This window comes from Triturus cristatus, chromosome 5_2, assembly GCF_964204655.1.
Source record: "Triturus cristatus chromosome 5_2, aTriCri1.1, whole genome shotgun sequence".
In the NCBI taxonomy this organism is placed as follows: domain Eukaryota; kingdom Metazoa; phylum Chordata; class Amphibia; order Caudata; family Salamandridae; genus Triturus; species Triturus cristatus.
The window spans coordinates 954837169-954855685 of record NC_140588.1 but is presented as its reverse complement, the minus strand read 5'-3'; the positions used below and the strand labels follow the sequence as shown (position 1 = coordinate 954855685).

Below are 18517 nucleotides of genomic sequence, written 5' to 3'. Positions count from 1 at the left end.
AACAGAAACCCACTTTCTTACAGTCATATAATAGTTTAACCCAGCAAACCCACTGTTCTCTGCTCCATGCATGTAAAAAATCACTCCCAACTAACGATGTTGAAAGCCTTTACCGAGGTCTATCAATAGGATTCTTCGAGTGTATTGGCCTCTGGATGGTATAACATGGAGTATGGTCTCCTGAGATTATATGAGGTGTTTCGTGAGGGGATGAATCAATTTTGATCAGCATGGATCAGTGTGGGCATGTGCAGGAGCAGTCTCACCGCCAACACCTTTCTCAAGATTTTGAAATCCAGGTTGAGCATGGAGAGTGGTCAGTAATCCACTACTCGGGTCCCCGCGGTGGTAGTCTTGAAGGAGCTGGATCACGATGGCACTCTCTGTGGAATCTGGGAGTCACCCTAGTTCTAGTGTTGTGGCATACAGTGCTTCCAGACGGGGCACCAATTTAGAGGCAAATGCTGAGTAGAGCTCAGCTGACAGGCCATCTGGGCCTGGCGTCTTCCCTGTGGCCATTGATGTTATAGCTTGTCCTAGTTCTACCAGTGTCACCGGCCCTCCCAGTGATTCCCTGTGCTGTTCATCTAGCCTAGGCAACTGCAGGGGCGCCAGAAAATCCTGAACTTCGTCCAGTGGGGGTGGGGCGACATATTGTGTTGCGTAATATTCCTTAAAGAGGGTGTTGACTTCCTCTGGGTCGTGCACCCTAGCCAGATGGCCTTTGTAGTCAAATTTCCGGATTCATTCTAGCGCCTCATTATATTGGGATCTAGCATCTGAGAGGTCAGCTTGGGCCCCCGCGTCTATGCCCTGCCTATTGTCAAGAGTTTGAAGTCGCTTCTGTAGCTCATCTAGTTCCCGGCGTAGAACTCTCTGCACTCCGACCGACTGGCTCAGGTAGTGGCCCAACCCCATCACCTTAAAAGCCTCCCATTCCACAAGCGCAGAGGAGGCAGAGTGTGCATTTGTGGCAAAATAAGTGTCAATGCAAGCGTCTATGGATTCCCTAAAGGGGCCATCTTCCAGCATCTGCTGTCCGAACCGCCACATCGGACTCGGGGGCCTATTTCTTGGGGGACGGGCGAAAAGGAGTAATGGGCTATGGTCCGAGCTGGTGCATCCCAGGTATTCGGTACCTGTAACTGTCTCATTCATGTCTGTAGAGCAGAGGAACACGTCAAGCCTATTGTGGAGTTAATGTAGGGGGGAGAAATAGGAGTATTCCCTGTCTATTGCATGTTGTACCCTCCAAATGTCCACGAGACCCCAGTTGTCGGCCCAATCACGAAACCCTGCCGCTGTGCAGTGTGGCTGTGTCCCCGGGGGCGGGGGTGTTGAGCGGTCTAGAGTTACATCTTGCACGCAATTGAAGTCTCCCTCTATTAGAGTGGCTTCCCGTGGCAAGTCTGTCAACTGGGCTGAGAGCTTCCTTAAAAAAGCCAACTGGTCATGATTTGGAGCATAGATGCTTCCAGTGGTTATATCCTTACTGCTTAGATTCCCATGCAATGACACATATCTCCCCAATTTATCTATCTTAGTCCTAGTAGCCTCGAAAGGAACCCCTGCCTGTATCCACACCAGGACACCTCTAGCAAAGGTCGAGTAGCTTGAGGCATAGATCTGCCTCCTCCATCGTTTTTGCTGTTTTTTAACCTCACTCTGTGTCAAATGCCAGAGTCTACTGCGATGGCCAGTGGTGCTCAGGCAACATCCAGTTCCCCACGACCCTCCCTAGTTGTTTTCTACTACTCATTGACCTCTCACACTTAGCAGGAAAGGCATTGGCACATAAGAAATAAAACACACAACATTTACCCATAACTTACAACTCCCTCTTCCCAGAGCAGTTCAACAATGGTCAGCTGCCCAAACATTGTCTCACTCACTAACCACCAGTATAGGGCAGAAACCACAGCGGTGCCCACCCATCGGAGGTGGGGGGGTTCAGCCAGTAGAGTACGTTCGGCCTTCTACCCCAGCCCTTATTCAATCTACCCAGGCCAGGTCGTTTTCCACAGAGTCTTTCCACATTTGGCCCTCCTTCACAACTGGCACTGCCCGTCGACTCTCCAATCCCTCATTAGACAATGTCGTCTACAGTCTCGGGGGTGACTATCAGCAGTATCACAATGCTGACTCCAGAGGCCTCAGATTCTGATCCCTCTGTCCCTTTAACTGAGCCTGATCCTGCCTTAGAGGAAGCCTCAGCACTGTTCATGATGTCTGCCACCGCCTGCAGCAGCTTTGTGAGGGGCTCGGCCTTTTTGATCTCTCCCTCTGGGGCCTTCTCCTGGGTCTGTTCCGCTGTTCTCGATCCAGTTGTCTCCGTGGGTGGTTGCCTTCTCCCATCGGTTTCCCGGTTTTATATTCTTCAAACCAGTCCCAAGCCATTTTGGGGTCTTCGCAAAAATGAGATTGTCCATCGAGTGTTATGCGAAGGCGGGCTGAGAACATCAATGAATTTTGCAGCCGTTTGTCCCGTAGGGCTTTCTTTACCTCTAGATAGGACGCTCTTCTTTGCACTTCAAGAGTTTAATCCAGAAAGATTGAGACCTTACTATTTTGCACTGTGAACGGGCCATCTGATCTCGCTTTCTGTAGGAGCAGGTCCCTATCTTTATAGTTCAACAGTCTAGCCACTACTAGGCATGGGTGCCGGCCCGGGGCCGGAGGCCTCCCAGGGATCCAATGCACTCTCTCCAGAGAGTAAAATGTGCATAATCCTTCAGGTCTCCAGGTAGCCGATCATGCCTCCGTCTTCTACCTTTTCCGGCAAGCCTACCACACGGATATTGTTTCGTCTGTTGCGGCCTTCTGCGTCCTCCGCTCTGTGTTCAAGCATATCTACTCTGGATCTCGAGGTCAAGAATTCGATACGACATCGCCGTTTGCGCCGGGGTCAGTGTCGCTAATGTTGTTTCCACCGTCTTTACCCTTTCGGATAATATTTGGTGTTCAGTACGGAGGAACCCCAGCCCCACCTAGACAGTGCTGATGTCTTGGTGAAGAGTGGCCTTGGTGTCCGCTTTGGCCTCCAGGATCTTTGCCAGCTGTTGGTGCAATGGGTCTGTTGGCAGTTGGGGTTGGATGTTTGGTTGTTGTGGGGCCAGAGGGGTCCTATTACTGTGCCAAGTGGGGGATTCCACTGACCTGGTCCGAGGCATGCCCATAGTGTTGTGTGTTTCCCACCAGTTAGGGGGATGCTGGCGGCCTGTTTTCAGCCTTGCCATGCAGTCCGGCCCAGGGCTCATGCAAGGCTGCGATCTCCTGCTCTGAGCAGTCCCAATGGCACTGGACGGGCCTCCGATATCTTCCTCTTTCGATTTAGGCAATGCCTCTCCTTCACTCCGACCAGTTCTCTTTGCCCCTGAGCTATGACCCCAGCTCCACTCTTGTGTGGCCTTCTAGGCCGCACTTACATCCAGAAATCTTATCAGTCACTCAGGATAATGCTTCCGCCATGTCTTCGTGCACAGCTCAGGCTCTGCTGGGCTTCTCCTGCAGTGTTTCCTCTGCGTCTCAGTCCTGCACGGTTCATCTGTTGTGGCGCCTCTCTACTCCCCACGCGCCTCTGTGTTAGCCGGTGTAGGATCTCCTGTCAGGTGATCCGCATTCTCCTAGGGCGCCCCTCCACTTCTGCCGTCTGTTCAGTGGTGCCCCTGCTTACTGCCTTCAGTGTCTCTTTATCACTCGCTTGCGCTAGTTCTTGGCTACAGGGCCCCATCTCATGCACCCTTCTCACGCTCTTACCGTTCCTGCTGGGCCCGGCATCTATATTCTCTCCCATCTATTGCCAGGGTCCACGCTGGGGTGCTGCTCTCACCGGATGTTCGGGGTCACCGCCATCACTGGGCTCGCTCCTTCAGGTATAACCGGGCATCGGCCTCTAGACTGCACGCTGGGCTGTCACTTTAACTCGCTGCACTGGTCTCTCCATTGCGTCCCTTGCTATTCAGTATCGCCGCCTCCTGCCAGGAGACACAGTCAGCCATGATCTCCAGGCCCACTCAGCTGGTCGCCGCCGGGCGTCGCCGTCGCACCTCCCGTCCTTTATCGCTCAGGCCTTGAGAGCGTGCCCAGGGCCTCGGCTTGTCACTTTCGACTGGGGTTCACAGCAGCTGCAGGTTGGCCTATAGAGCGCTCAGGCACTGTCCTAGTTCGAGCAGGTAATTGTCGCTACTCGGTTCAGCCCGGCCCTGGGGTTCCCCAGGATGAATCATGGGCTGGTGCCGAGCTCTGAGCTCATGTGTCTGCCTTGCTCCGCAGTCAGACCATGCCCCCTACTGCACTTCATAGTTGTAGTCCAGCATCCTCACTGATATACTTGCAAGATATGAAGAAGCATTGTATAGCCCGTTTGTAGTTAACACTTTTGTTAGTGGGTTGTGGTCGCTTCATAACCTAATTTTGTTACCCCAAATATACTGTCTGAAATGTTCCAGTCTCTTCTGCTCAATGACAGAATATTTCTCTTCTGTAGGAGTGACTGAACGTGAAGCAAAAGCAACAGTCCTTTCTCAACCCCTTTCTTAGTTTAAGTAGTTGGCTTAACACATATGGCATAGAACTCTACCAAACCCAAAAATGCTTAACATCATCCTTGTTATTTAGTGCAGGAGCTCCTTTGATAGCCTCTAGCAGCTCTTTTCTAATTTCGATGCCCTCACCTGTGATTTCATGTCCCAAATAAGTTACACTTTCTTTTGCAAACTTACACTTATAAGATCAGCCATCAAACATTTCTTCTCCAAAATTTTCATTACCTGTATGAGCTTACGATAATATTCCTTCCTTGTTCTACCCATAACTAGGATATCATCCTAAAATATTAATAAGTCACTAAAGTCTTTCAAAATTACATACAAATTTGGCAGCAGATACCAAAGACCAAAAGGTACTCTTTTGAATCGGAAACACCCAAATGAGATTACAAACGTTGTGAGGCTTTTACTTTATGGGTACAATGGGATCTGTTAATACGCAGCAGTAAGATCAATGGTAGTGAACCATTTTATACCCTTAGTACGACAGAATCTACGGATTTTAGGTAGTGGGAACTGATCAATTAAAATGTTTTTGTTCAAATCTCTGAGATCTATGCACAGAATCAATATACCATTAGGCTCCTTGGCAACTACTACTGGTGCAACTCATTCCTCAGAATCCACCTGCTCTATGATAACCTCCTTTCTGTAGCTTCTGTAATTCTTTCGCAACCTCACTTTTTATTGAAAAAGGAATACTCCTTACCTTGTTTTTACATGGTTCTACCCCAGCTTGCAGCTGTATTTTGTGTTGGAAACCTTTGTGTCCTTATTTTCCCTGAGAACTTCTTCGGAAATTTCTCAACCATACTCTGGCTAATCTCATCTTCTGGTTGTATCCACACACCCGGTCCTGGGCCATTTGGGTCAAGCGTAATACCAAGGTTCCCATGATCTATCCACCCAAGAACAGATGGGCCCTTAACAGACACATCTAATTTGCATAATGTTTCTCTCAAATTTGAACACCAGTTCCCTGTAACCCACCATATCAATTTGCTCTCCCATAAATGTTTTGGGTGCAATATCTGACTCTTCCAAATTGTCGCCCAACACAGGTTTTAAATTATTCCTGCCATACATCTTCATTCACAGTTGCATAAGGCGACCTATAGAAATGGCCACTCCCCCAATAGTTACTTCGCTTACAGGTTTCTTCCTTTTGTCCTTCACACACAGAATATCTTCATTCACATTTAAAGACATAAGTTAAGATCATCATCATCCGAAGATTGATCATACTTTCAGGATCAATTCATTTCACCCTGACATTTAGATTTCTTTTGGCATACCTTGTAAAAATGTCCAATAATGCCACACTTTGAACATTTCTATTTGCGTACCGGACAACTTTTTTATCATTAGCTAAATTATATCTGCCTCCACACCTGTAGCATTTCTTATTATTTGCAGGGTTAGTTTTGTTTGCACTGTCCATTTTGCTAGAATCTTTCTCTCCTGTAGATACAAGAACTTTTTTTAACATTTCTTAACTTGGCAACCATTGCACTATCTTCTTTAGTATTCTTAGCTTTCTCTTCAGACAAAACTGCCTTAGAACAGCTCCCAGTTAAATCTGCACGCTTTACGCTGTCCATCATCTCTTGCAGAGACAATTCCCCTTTTGTTCAAAGTCTTGTATGTTGGGATTTGCTGCCTGCATTATAATTTGATCCCAAATGAGTCAGTCATAAAGATTACCAAAGCAAATCCACAATAGATTAATTTTTGTCTTGCTTCCTATAGAAGAACTTATAATGGTGTGCAGCCACACAAACTGTGGGTCTAAAATAGTTAGATAAATCCTATAAAGCATTACTATATAAATCCCCTTGGCCATCAGTCTTTGCTTTTCATTTATACGATTGTAAACCTTTAATCGAAGTGCACTTAAACAATGCAAAAATATTTTCTATTTCCTCTCAGTGGTGAGATCTTCATCATAGGCAATAGGTGATGTTTAAATACACTCTGCTGTGCACGCTTGCTACAGTATGAAGGAGTCTTACTGGAGATTGTGTTTATCAGACTCTACTATTTATGCCCATTGCTTTGAGAATAGTTGTGAGTAGAGTTAAGGATCATCCAAACACATCCATCATCTGAGATTGAGGTCTGAAAGGAGAGCCTAGTCCCTCCCCACACCCTACTATGCACACCTATCATTATAGAGAGATCTCAGCAAAGAGGCCTGTCCCTTCCCAAACCCTACTATGCACACTTGTCATTTTTAGAGAGAGGTCTAAACGGAGAGGCTACTCCCTCTCTACACCCTACTACACACAACTGTCATCTGAGAGTTCTGAAAGGAGAGCCCAGTCCCTCCCACACACTTGTCATTACAGAGTTTAGGTTTCAGCAGAGAGGCCAATTGCTCCACGCAATCTAATACGCATACCTGTCATCTGAGAGATAGGTCTGAAAGGGGAGGGCAGTCCCTCCTCACACCCTATTATGTACACCTGCCACGTGAGAGAGTTCTGAAAGGAGAGGCCGCTCCCTCTCCACACCCTACTACGCACACCCATGAGTACAGAGAGAGGTCTCAGCAGAGAGGCCAGTCACTTCTCCACACTTTACTATGCACACCCGTCATAGTGAGCGTAATGACACTTAAAAAATATGATTGCTAGTGACATGTCTTGTTATCAGAGTTAAACTCCATATGCACTATAGAAAACCACATGCCTCTCCTTAACACTACTTCAGGTACTGCAAGAAGTCTCCACTCTTAATAAATATTATTGTGATTTCATTCCATCTGTCTTAATAACCAAAACGTTTCAGTTTTCATGAATCATTCATTATATTAGCGTTTCTTTTCCACAGTGTGGTCAACTTCCACTTAATTCCTGAATTTCCATCATTAACAGGTGGCCTTACAAACCCGTACTCCCCTGATCACCAATGCATTTCAAGCTTAGGAGGCCTTTGACCAGGGGGAAAGTGTACTAAAATCAGAAGAAAACAATAACACAATTAAATATGTTGTATGTGGCACATTTCAGCTGTAAATTGCAATCATAAGTATAGATCAATACCTAACAAATTCAATAATAAACCTCTGTGCTTTGTATCAAAAGCATCAGCGTATGTTTTGCATATCAGCATTCTTTCAAATCATCAACTTGAATCAATCAGACTTAAATCAATATGTACTAAAATCAAATGCTATCCTGCAACCTAAAGTACGTGCCCAAAAAGGTCACCAAATGTCCAAATAGCCGTATGAACAGAAGCTAATTTTTATATTGATAGCTACGTAATAAACAATTATGAAGCATTTGAAAAACATGGTCCTCATTAAACATTGAGTTAGTATCATGGTCCATCCTTCACAAGTACCCGGCGAACTGGGAGGTGTAGATTTATCTAGAAAAACATGTTGATATGAGAACAGTCTCTCAGCTAATAGCTAAACCAAACTCAACTCCATTGGTAAATATGCATATGCATGCAGGCAAGCTATAAATCCTACCTTTATTGGAACAGTCAAATTACCCACAGTGGTTCCCCTAATTTCAAGTTCAAGTTCAATAAAACTTTATTTCGGCAATGAGCCATAAAAGCACAAGCAGAAAATGTACATAAGCATCAAAATTCCTTTGAACACGGATAAAAAGAAGATTTTGTATCACATTTTGGCGAAGTTACAGAAATGCAGAAAGTGCAAAAAAGTTTAAAATACTTTCGGGGACAAAATACATAAGCATCTCTGTAGGAAAAAGTCAAGAATACTACTCAAAACAGGGCTTCTATAGACATAAGTTAAAAGTATTGTAAAAAAGAGTGGATTTAGGAAGCAAACCTATACGATTTAATTCATGGGGAAAAGTATGGTTGCAATGACGGCAGGCACATATTGGTAGGCACGCTTAACTATTTCCTGAGCTCTGGGACTCGATAAAAGCTCTACGTATGTACCACATCGCGAACAGGAATCTAGAAATTGCAAAAAAGAATAATGGGTGAGGGTCATATTTTAATAGCCTATAGGCTTAAGTATATTCTCTGATTCCCAAATTTTTACACAGCAGAAGCACCCATTTGGCCCTCGGCCTTTTATAGGCCGGGCAGAAGAGAAGAACATGAAGATCTGTCTCGTCTGGCAACCTACACCCTGAACATTCCAACCTGGTGTTACCCTTCCATTTGTTGGTGAATGCTCTGAGGGGGAGCACCCCATGTCTAAATTGTAAAAATAATGTTTTAGCAAGAAATGGTTGGATGTTATCAAACTCTAGTTCAAGCTTATATTGCTGTTTGATATCTAGAAACCTATGCGTCAAAGAGCAAGTGTTAGTGCTCTGGAAAAGTTGAGCTAAATTGTATTCTTTGATGGTGAGCTGAAGGGTTTTTTTTTAAATAGCATGGCAGGTCTCCTCGGGCAATGACCAAAGAGTTGCCAACCCCAGGATTTGGCAACTCTTTCGGATATGAGATAACCAAGGTATATTTCCTGCTCCTAAAGTGGATAGAACATCCTTCAGCTCCTCTCTATAATTTATTAACTCAGGCGTGCTCCAAAGGCGGTGCCAAAATATAAGCGGGCGGGAAGCAATGATGTCACTTATGGGTCCAATCCCCAGATCCATCCTCAGGGGTGTTAGGGGAGTACTCTTTGGCAAATTCAAAAGTTGTCTAAGAAAGGAGTTCTCTGTTATGGCGAGGGCGTTAGAAGGGCAAAAGCCCCATAATTCAACGCCATAAACAGAAGCTCCCCTGGCCTGTATTTTATAGATTTCAGCTAGGGGACCTACAACTTTTTGGGAACAGCTTTTATAGACTTTGAGAATGCCCTCTATGGATTGTGTGAGTTTAAGGTTTGCCTTCTTAATTTGGGTTACCCAATTCATCTTATTGTTCAGTGTGAGACCCAAATAATCAAAGGTGGAGACCCTTTCAAGGGGCTTGACGTCTATTTGCGGCTGCGGACAATTAATGGTATTTGCATTGAATACCATATATTTCGTTTTTTGGCAATTTATTTCCAAATCCCTATTCTTACAAAAGTTGCAGCACTCCTCTAGTACCCGCTGGATTCCCATTGGTGACTTAGAGAGAAGCAGTGTATCATCCGCGAACATAAGCGCAGGTATTTTATAGTTCGCTAGCCTGGGTGAATCTATATCTTTTATTGCCAGCAGGGATTCAATTAAGCTGTTTAAAAAGAGGGAGAACAGGGTCGGTGCAAGCACACAGCCCTGTCTCACCCCTTTCTCCACTGGAAAGGGAGCTGTCAATTCCCCTTTTTTACCACATCTAATTCTTGCAAAAGTATTATGGTGCAAACGTTGCAGCAAGTGGCAAAGATACACAGGTGCACCCATAACCCCAAGGATACCCCAGAGCTGATCACGCTGCACCATATCGAATGCGGATTTGCGATCCACAAAGGTCAGATATAAACTGCCTCCATCTAAAATCACAGTCTTCCAATGGATCAGTTGCAGTCTGAACAACTGGTCAGTGGTCGAGATTTACTTCTAAAAGCCTCTTGAAGCGGAGTTAAGATGGTTTTTTCATCGATCCAGGACTGCAGCCGACCCAAAAGAACGTGAGCAAATAGCGTTTGAGTCACATCAATCAAACTTATCGGGCGATAATTAGCTGGGTTAAGCTGGGAGCCCTTTTTATAAATGGGGATAATTTCTGCGCCTGCCCATGTTGGCGGCAACTCCATACCTTGAAGAATAGCATTAAAAAATACCCTTTGGTACGGTACCCACACTAATCCTTCACTCTTAAATAAGTCGCCAGGAATTTCGTCCAGACCTGGCGCTTTAGCTGGGAGCATTTTTCCCAAAGCTGCAGAGACCTCCTTAGCCGTACACGGACGAGCATTAGTGTCCATGAGAGTATTATGCACAATAAGAGCGCTAGGTGATGCATCTCCGTCCTCAGATCTTGAGTATAATGATTGGAAATGCGACCTCCAAACTTCCTCCCCCAAGTTTGTTTCAATTGCCGAGTTGCCTTCAGACTTCCCAGTTCTCACTAGGTTCCAAAAGCCTCTTGTGTCGCGGTTCTCTGGAGCCGTTCTAATAGCTTCCCATTTATCTAGTTCCCAAGATGACTTCGCTTCAGCCACCGTTTTTTTGTATGCAGCCCTGGTTTCTTTAATGCGGGAGGTATCCTTGTCTTTAACCGCTGACACCAAGGCACTTTTGGCATCCCTGCATGTTTTATTATACCAGGAATGGTTATTTTTAATACCTGGATTATTTTTAGAATCTACATTGTAGAAAAATACTGCTGTTTTAGAGAGCATATCCTGATGGTTTTTGGCTATTTCCTGCTGGAGTTCTAAGGCTAGGCCATTTGTTGATGTTTGAAAGGCATATTCCAAATGGGGAATGATTTGTTCGTAAAGGGAGGCCTTTTTATAAATTGACTGTACAAAAGTTCCCCAGCGGACTCTTCTGCCTCCTTCAATTGTTACCAAATTTGGGGTATCTTGAGCAGGTAAATTTTGAGCTTGCTCAAATTTGGGCAGATTTATTTCTAATGCAAACGAATTGTGGTCACTTTCAGTGCGTGGGGTTACTACAAGATCTACAGCACTGTGCCACAAATCCACATCAACCAAAATATAATCAATAATAGAAGTTTGGCACAACTTATTATAGGTGGAAGTGCTCGGACTATCCGATGGAAAACGGCCATTACAAGCCCTTAACAAGCTTGTAAGGGTGAGGGAGTTCAGCTGCATTACTATTGGGGTCCAACTCCTGACCGGATAGATATTGCAATCAGGGATTGCCCATGCGGAATCCTCCTCGTTAGTAATAGAGGTATTTAAGCCATTTAATGGCTTGAAATGACAGTTAAAGTCTCCCCCAATTATTTTATACGAAGCCTCAGGCAGTGTATGTATAAAAGATGCCAAACAGTCTAGGGCCTGCGATGTCAGCCCCTGTTTCACTGGCCGTGAATAAATATTTATAACAGCAATTTTTAAATTATTTAAAAATGTCAAAAGGATGCACAAAATATCAGGGGATGAAGTATCTATCACTTTAGCTCTGCAGCCCATTTGTGTACCAACCCAGATGCAGAGGCCTCCAGAGGGTCTTCCCCTGGGCCCCTGTACAGCTGGGATAAAATATGCTACATAGCCCACTCTGTATAAGAGCTTCCTTCACCAAGTTTCCTGAAGAAGGCATATCTCGTGAGTATCTCGTGAGTATCAATAAAGGCTCCCCAATCTGGAAGGTCCATTTTTGAATTAAGTCCTGCTATGTTCCAGGATGAAAACTTAGAATTCTGTGTGGAGGTCCCACTCTGCTGTAATTCCAACTGACTGTTCATAGTAATCTGTGAGGAAGGCCCACCCAGTTTAACATTTGTGTTAATAGTTATAGCCTGTTCTTGTTGCCCTATATTTACCTGTGTAGGGTGAACTAAGTTACCAGATATAATGATCAGTGGTCTCGGGGCTCCATCCGAGAAAATGATCTCGGAAGGTATTGCTGGTAATTCAGTATTAGTGTTGAACCCTTCGAGATAATGGTCATTAGTTGGGGAATGTAGTACCAGATTCGAATTTTCATGCCTTGGGACTAGTCAATCAACCAGGTCCAAAGTACTGAAACGTTTATGCACAGGAATCTTAAATTGCTTCCTATTTCCCCAAGCTTGGACTGTGTGTGACAGGACATTATTTTAAGCACGCGTTTCCCATTTTTTATACACATTGTCTACTCTTTCTAAAAGAGGGCTTTGGGGATAAAAGTATCCCAAAGGGAGAACATGTATACCTCCTGTCGCTGCTACTGGTCCCCATTTTAATATATTTTGGACCGCCCTTCTGTCTCTAAAATGTATCAAAACACAGTCCCCTGGAATGTCTTTTTGTCTTTGCCCTAGCCAGCTAACCCTTCGTGTAAATAAGATCTCAGTCAGGGCTTGGGGGGGAGTGGTTTATGTTTGTTCAACCAGTGGATAGTTTTGTTTTTTAACTCTAGATGAGATTCCCCCCGGCCTGCCTTCAGAAATGGTACAGCGGCTAAAATTACCACGTAAGGTGTAGATGCGTATCAGAGTTTAACAATTAATTTCGGGTCTGATGATCATTAGCTACAACTGAGTTACTTGCCTCAGCCCTATGTGTATGTTAATCTATAGAGGAAGATGGGGCATTGGTGTGGTGGCTGCTAGGGGGTTGATTTAATTGGGTGGCACCATTGGTCAGAGAGGGCAAAGTCTGTTGTTGAACAGGAATTAAGCCTGCGGTTAAGGCATGCTGTTCGCCAAAAGGCAAGATAACCTGCATACCTTGAGGGGTGGTATCCCTGTTCAGAGACTTTGGGATAGCGTTATTTTTTTAAGACAGCATCTATTTTGGTTCCCCATGAATCTAGGGATGATTTTAAGTTGGCAATACCAGTCATTACATCTCTCAATTCAGATTTTATAAGCTGATCTAAGAAGGATTTATGCTCCAGTTTCAGCGCTATGGCCCACCCCGGAATCTCAAGGTTTTCCTTTTCTCTAGCATCCTGAAGTCCTCCCCTAGAGTGTTAATGGGGACTGGCCCTAACGAATGCTCGTCATAGCTCCCCCCCCCCTCGCCGCACCCTTCTTCCGAGGAGCTCCTTTCCTTTTCTCCCTCCCTCCCGCGTCCGCTCTACTGGTTCACTTTGTAACCAAGTTTACTTGGGCAGGGGGTAATTCAGGGGAGGTGGTAGGAGCTGATGATTGAAATACTACGGAAGAATCCAACTCCGCAGACTGGGTCATACTTGTCAGTTGTGGGGTAAGGGAAAGACGCCTCTCTGTGTGTTCGATTTTACTAGAAACCTGCTGCAGCATTCTATCAATCGCAGTCGGCTGTGCAATGGTAGTATGATTTGTGGATTTCTGCCTATTGTTAGGCCTTAGATGAGGGGATTAGACTTCCCCATGGTTACAATCTTGCTTAAACAAAGCAAGGCCTAAGAACAAAAGTAGTTAGATAATTACAATATGACCGCAATGTTGAACCCCCAATGAGATAAATTAGCATATAATCAATAAAAGATTTGTTCTCCAAAACCCCCAGATCAAATAAAGACCAACAAGGGCAGAAGAGAATAGAGTGGCACTCACTACTTTACAATGAAAAGGGGGGTGGACCAGCCCAGTCTCATACAGTCTCAGACGGGCCCGCCCTTGGTCCGGGCTTCGTCCGGGCTTCGTCCGGGCTACGTCCCGCGCCGCGGGTGGAGAGGCTGCGCTATAAGCGCGTTGGCCCCGCCTCCCCCTCACTCACGGCAGCTGCAGGCTGGTGCGATGCACTCTGGGGGCAGTAGTCCTCCCCAGAGTGTGCGTGACGAAAAAAGAGACGCTGCACGAGATTCTATGGCCCCCGAGTTGCTCCAGGGACCCTCGTCCCACCAGGAGTTGGCAAGTTGACAGATGCGGCGTTACAGGTGCAGGCAAAAAGAACTCCAGGCACGACTGGCGATAATAACAGGCAAGTGACAGAGTCCCCCACGCCGCGGGGCGAGAGGCTGCGCTATAAGCGCGTTGGTCCGCCTTCCCCTCACTCACGGCAGCTGCAGGCTGGTGCGATGCACTCTGGGGGCAGTAGTCCTCCCCAGAGTGTGTGTGACGAAAAAAGAGACGCTGCACGAGAATCTGTGGCCCACCAGGAGTTGGGAAGTTGACAGATGCGGCGTTACAGGTGCAGGCAAGAACAACTCCAGGCACGGCTGGCGATAATAACAGGCAAGTGACGGAGTTCCCCCCTTGGCAAGTGACAGAGTCCCTTACTCTGAAAGTAGTAAGTAGTAAGAATCACTCGTGAAGTCGAAGCAATTCAATTACTGCGTATCTATCCCTTAGGCTTATGGATTGAGCAGAAAAAAACATTTGTGTGCAGCTAGTGTCTCATGGAGGACTGTATAGCTATGTCCTCCAAGGCTCCTGTGCTCTTTCTCTGGTCCGCAGGGCCTCCTCTGACCCAAACTGTGGGCACTTGCTGTTGATGGGGAGGGAAGCTGGGCAAATCTGCCAATGCACAAAATTCAAGGCGGAACAGTGGCAAAGTAAATGCACAATCCGCTCGAGGCACTCAGAAAAAATGGGGGGCAGGCAAAGGGTCAGGGGCCGCACCGCACCACACCCGCGTCGACTGAACCAGTCCGTTTCCACCGAGTTAGTCGGTCGGGCTGAGTGGAGGTTGAGACAATTGCTCCGGCGGTTACCTCGTTATTCCTGGCTTCCTTGGCTTGTGCTGATGTGCCACGAACCTCCGCTACTATCGCTACTACCGCGGAGGAAGCCTGCCTTACTTTCAGTGGCCTCTTCACGACCTCCACAGCCTTTGCGATAATGCTTGCCGATCTCTGCTCTCGGAACTTAGTTCTCAGCCGCGACTGCAGCCGCGATTAATTTCATTTATCCCAACAAGTAGGCTTCAAGTTATCTCCTCAAACTCCTGTGTCCAAATACAAAGTTCCTGCTAGGAGACCTTGCTACTTATAAGCTCCCTGTTTGGAGATATCTGTCCTTATGTAAGGCAACTGGTGCTCGTTTAAAGCGCTCTGATACCCGATACCTACGTATCAAGTTTGCGCTATATAAAACTCTGTAATAAATAAATAAATAAGGTTCTCTTTGCAGCATTAGTTTTCTATTGTTAGTCCCAGATTTCAATAACAATACTTCCAGTACTGTATATTTTAATTGGCTGTTGTTGTGTTGTGCTGTATTAAAATGTACCACTACAGTAGATGAAGGGTTCTTAGTTCTGATATTACTCGTGTTCACTTAACCTGATTTTGATTTACCCTGCTGTGTTTTCTGCATTAGGTACCCTACATGGGCATTTTACCAGGTACACACCATTCTTGATATCACAAGTGGCCAAAATACTTACCTTGATCTGACTGCCAGTCAAGGGGTGTGAGATCTTGGTCCCTTTTATGATGTTACAATTGCCACAAGGTTTTTGTGCCATAATATGTTGTTAACTGTGTCAACTTTGTTTTAAAAATTGCATGAATGGTTCGTGAACGTTCATAGGCAAATAATGGTGGGTTGCTGAAAATTTGGTTCAGCAATGGTTCATTACTCAAAAGGGGACAGTTTTTCAGTATAATCCTTTTAATTTTCTAGCTGCTGGTTGAGCATTTCGAAATAAACATACATCATTTGGATGCATTGATGCATGGCTTTTTACTTTGTAGTAAAGCTTTGCAATCCTTATAAAATGTTCAATCTTCTGCTTCTATTAGTTTACAATTGGGATTATCCCTTTTATGAAATTTGTCGATCATCTCTTCTTTGTGTCGATTAAAGACATCATTGAACATATTCTTTTCAACCTTATTAATTGAGAATATGGTAGATGATTTAGCAAGGAGGGTTGATGAAAGCTTTGATAATGTAACAAATTATTCTGATCAGTGTCGTTGACATATACCTCAGTCTGAATTTTTCCATTATTCATTGTAACTAATACATCCAAATATGATATTTTATTTGAATCTATCTCATACATGAACTGCAAAATAGTATCCACCTCGTTCAAGGATTGTATGGCTTCCTCAAGTGTTTCACTGGATCCTCTCCATATCTAAAATATGTCATCAACATATCTTAAAAATAAAAGATAAATTGTTGATCCAAAGTTCCTTTGATAAAATATGATCTTACTCAAATATCATCATAAAGGTATTTGCATAGCTCGGAGCTGCACAATTTCCTATGCTGGTCCCAGTCAATTGTTGATAAAAACCATTGCCCTGTTTGAAATAGCTGTGGTGTAAAGTAAACTTCATCAACTCCAACTAAAACACTTTAAGATCTTCATCGTAATCCATCTGTAACAAAGCCCATTCAATAGACTGTAAACCCAAATTGTGGTAAATGGACGTCCTTTAGGACTTAATGTTAATTGTACACAACAAATGATCCCTAAGATTTTCTACAGTTAATTTCTCCAAATGGTTCAAAACATCACTGGTATCTTGTATGTATGTGGAACTTCTTTGCACAAACTTTTGTAGATAATGATCCATGACTTTGCCAGTATTTTAATGAACAAACCCCTGTGTAGATACAATTGGCCTGAAAGGTGTTCTTGTTGAAGGTTTATGCATCTGAGGTACATCTGGAAGCAGGCGTCTCTTTTCAGTCTCAGTGATAATGCCATTGCCAGTGGCTTAAGTGATTATGATTTTTAATACCTTAAGAAATTCATTAGTGGGGTCAGCATCCAACTATTTATAGGTTTCCCAATCTCCACATGTTCTTTTATATTCTGATGGTAAAAGTCATAGTCCATCAGAACCAGTGCTTCCCCTCTGTCTACCTTTTGAAAGATAATATTGTCATCAGATGCTAGTTGTTTCAGAATATTCAATTCTTTGTTCATTATATTTTTATGGGATATTTTGGAATCCAGTATTAGGTCTTTTAGTTGACGATTCACTATGGTCTCAAAGGAGTAAAATGATTTATGACTGACTAGTGGTATGTAGTTGCGTTTGACACTATGAATTTACTCATAGATTCAACATTTTCTTTATGTTCGACCACATTAGAATGAAAGTGTTGCAACCGAATGCGTTCTTATGAATTTAAACATTGTATTTTCCAAGGCCAATTAATTGGTTCGGTAGATCGGCACAAAAGAAGATCCCTTTACCAACACCTTGAGTTCAAATGGTGTGCGTATTCATTTGGAAATGTTTATAATGAAGCTTTCGTTTTGCTTCTGGTCACCACCCTTCTCTCTGGGTATGTACCTACTGTATCCGGTTGGTTGTTTGCGGTGCGGCCGGTCAGCAAAAAGAAGGTCCAGGTGTCTGAAGGAGATGATGAATGGAGCACTGAAACTTTTGTGACACTCATCCCCAGTCACAGATCTGGGTCTGGGTCAGAACTGGGGAGGCAAAGTGAGCAAAAAAACGATGATGGATTCAACTCAGATCTGTGACTTGGGGTGAGTGTCTGATAAATTTCAGCGCTCTGTCCATCATCTCCTTGTGTTTGCTTTGTTCGCCCTAAGTTGGCAGGGTATGCCCAGACGTTAGCCCCTTGCTCACTTTGCCACTGAATTCAATCTAGCCAGGCTGATGAGGGGTGTTATCCATAAAAAAGTCCTAGGATGTTTGTTTCCGGTCCAGGGAAGACCTGGCTCGGCAGTTCCCATGAGGAACAGGGTCAAGACTGATTTGCATATGTCTGGGTGCGAATTGGGGTGGTGAATTGAGCTAAAGAACGATGATGAATTCAACCTAGATCTGTGACTGGGGGTGAGTGTCTGAAAAGTTTCAGCGCTCCGTCCATCATCTCCTTGTGTTTGCTATTTTTAAATGAAAACAGATATTTTTATTACACCTAACTATATATATATATATATATATATATATATATATATATATATATATATATATATATATATGTTTGCACACACCAATGTAACCTTGTATTAATGTCTTGTTATATGTCTTTTCCTAGGGGTTTACGAACTGGAATAAACGTGACTTTAACCAGTTTATTAAAGCTAATGAGAAGTATGGCCGGGATGATATCGATAACATCGCACGAGAGGTGGAGGGAAAATCACCTGAAGAGGTTATTGAGTACTCAGGTTTGCAGATTCTATCAATAACTAATTATCAGAGTTTCATGCAAATTAAACATGCATGTAGGCCTATGTTTGTTCGAGTCATGTGTATTTTTTCAAAACTACTTTCCGCTGTTGCTTATTGTGAATTTCTGAATTCCCGATTTTATAATATGAAAGGATGCATGACTGCCAATGTAATGCTTAATAATAGGTTCACGTCATGTAAGCACGAGAAACAAACTATCATATACATGTATCGAGTTAGGCCTTATGTGGATGTTGTTTTCAGATTTAAACATTTTGAGAAGAGGAGAATCACTGTAGTGTTTGTTGGTAGTGATTACTGATCAACTGTTAAGATAATAAGCCATACAAAGCTGCCTAGTACAAAGCCTGTATAAAA

At 44.2% G+C, this 18517-nt stretch overlaps 1 protein-coding gene across 2 annotated transcripts in view; it reads left to right on the top strand.

Annotated features, from left to right (window-relative positions):
- Positions 1 to 18517, top strand: part of LOC146829460 (SWI/SNF-related matrix-associated actin-dependent regulator of chromatin subfamily A member 1) — a 1967301-nt gene that overhangs the window by 1599765 nt on the left and 349019 nt on the right. For both annotated transcript variants that reach the window (XM_085608144.1, XM_085608145.1), the window contains one exon: positions 18003 to 18135. In XM_085608144.1, coding sequence (XP_085464270.1) covers positions 18003 to 18135 — 133 coding nt within the window. The remainder of the gene's footprint in view (positions 1 to 18002; positions 18136 to 18517) is intronic.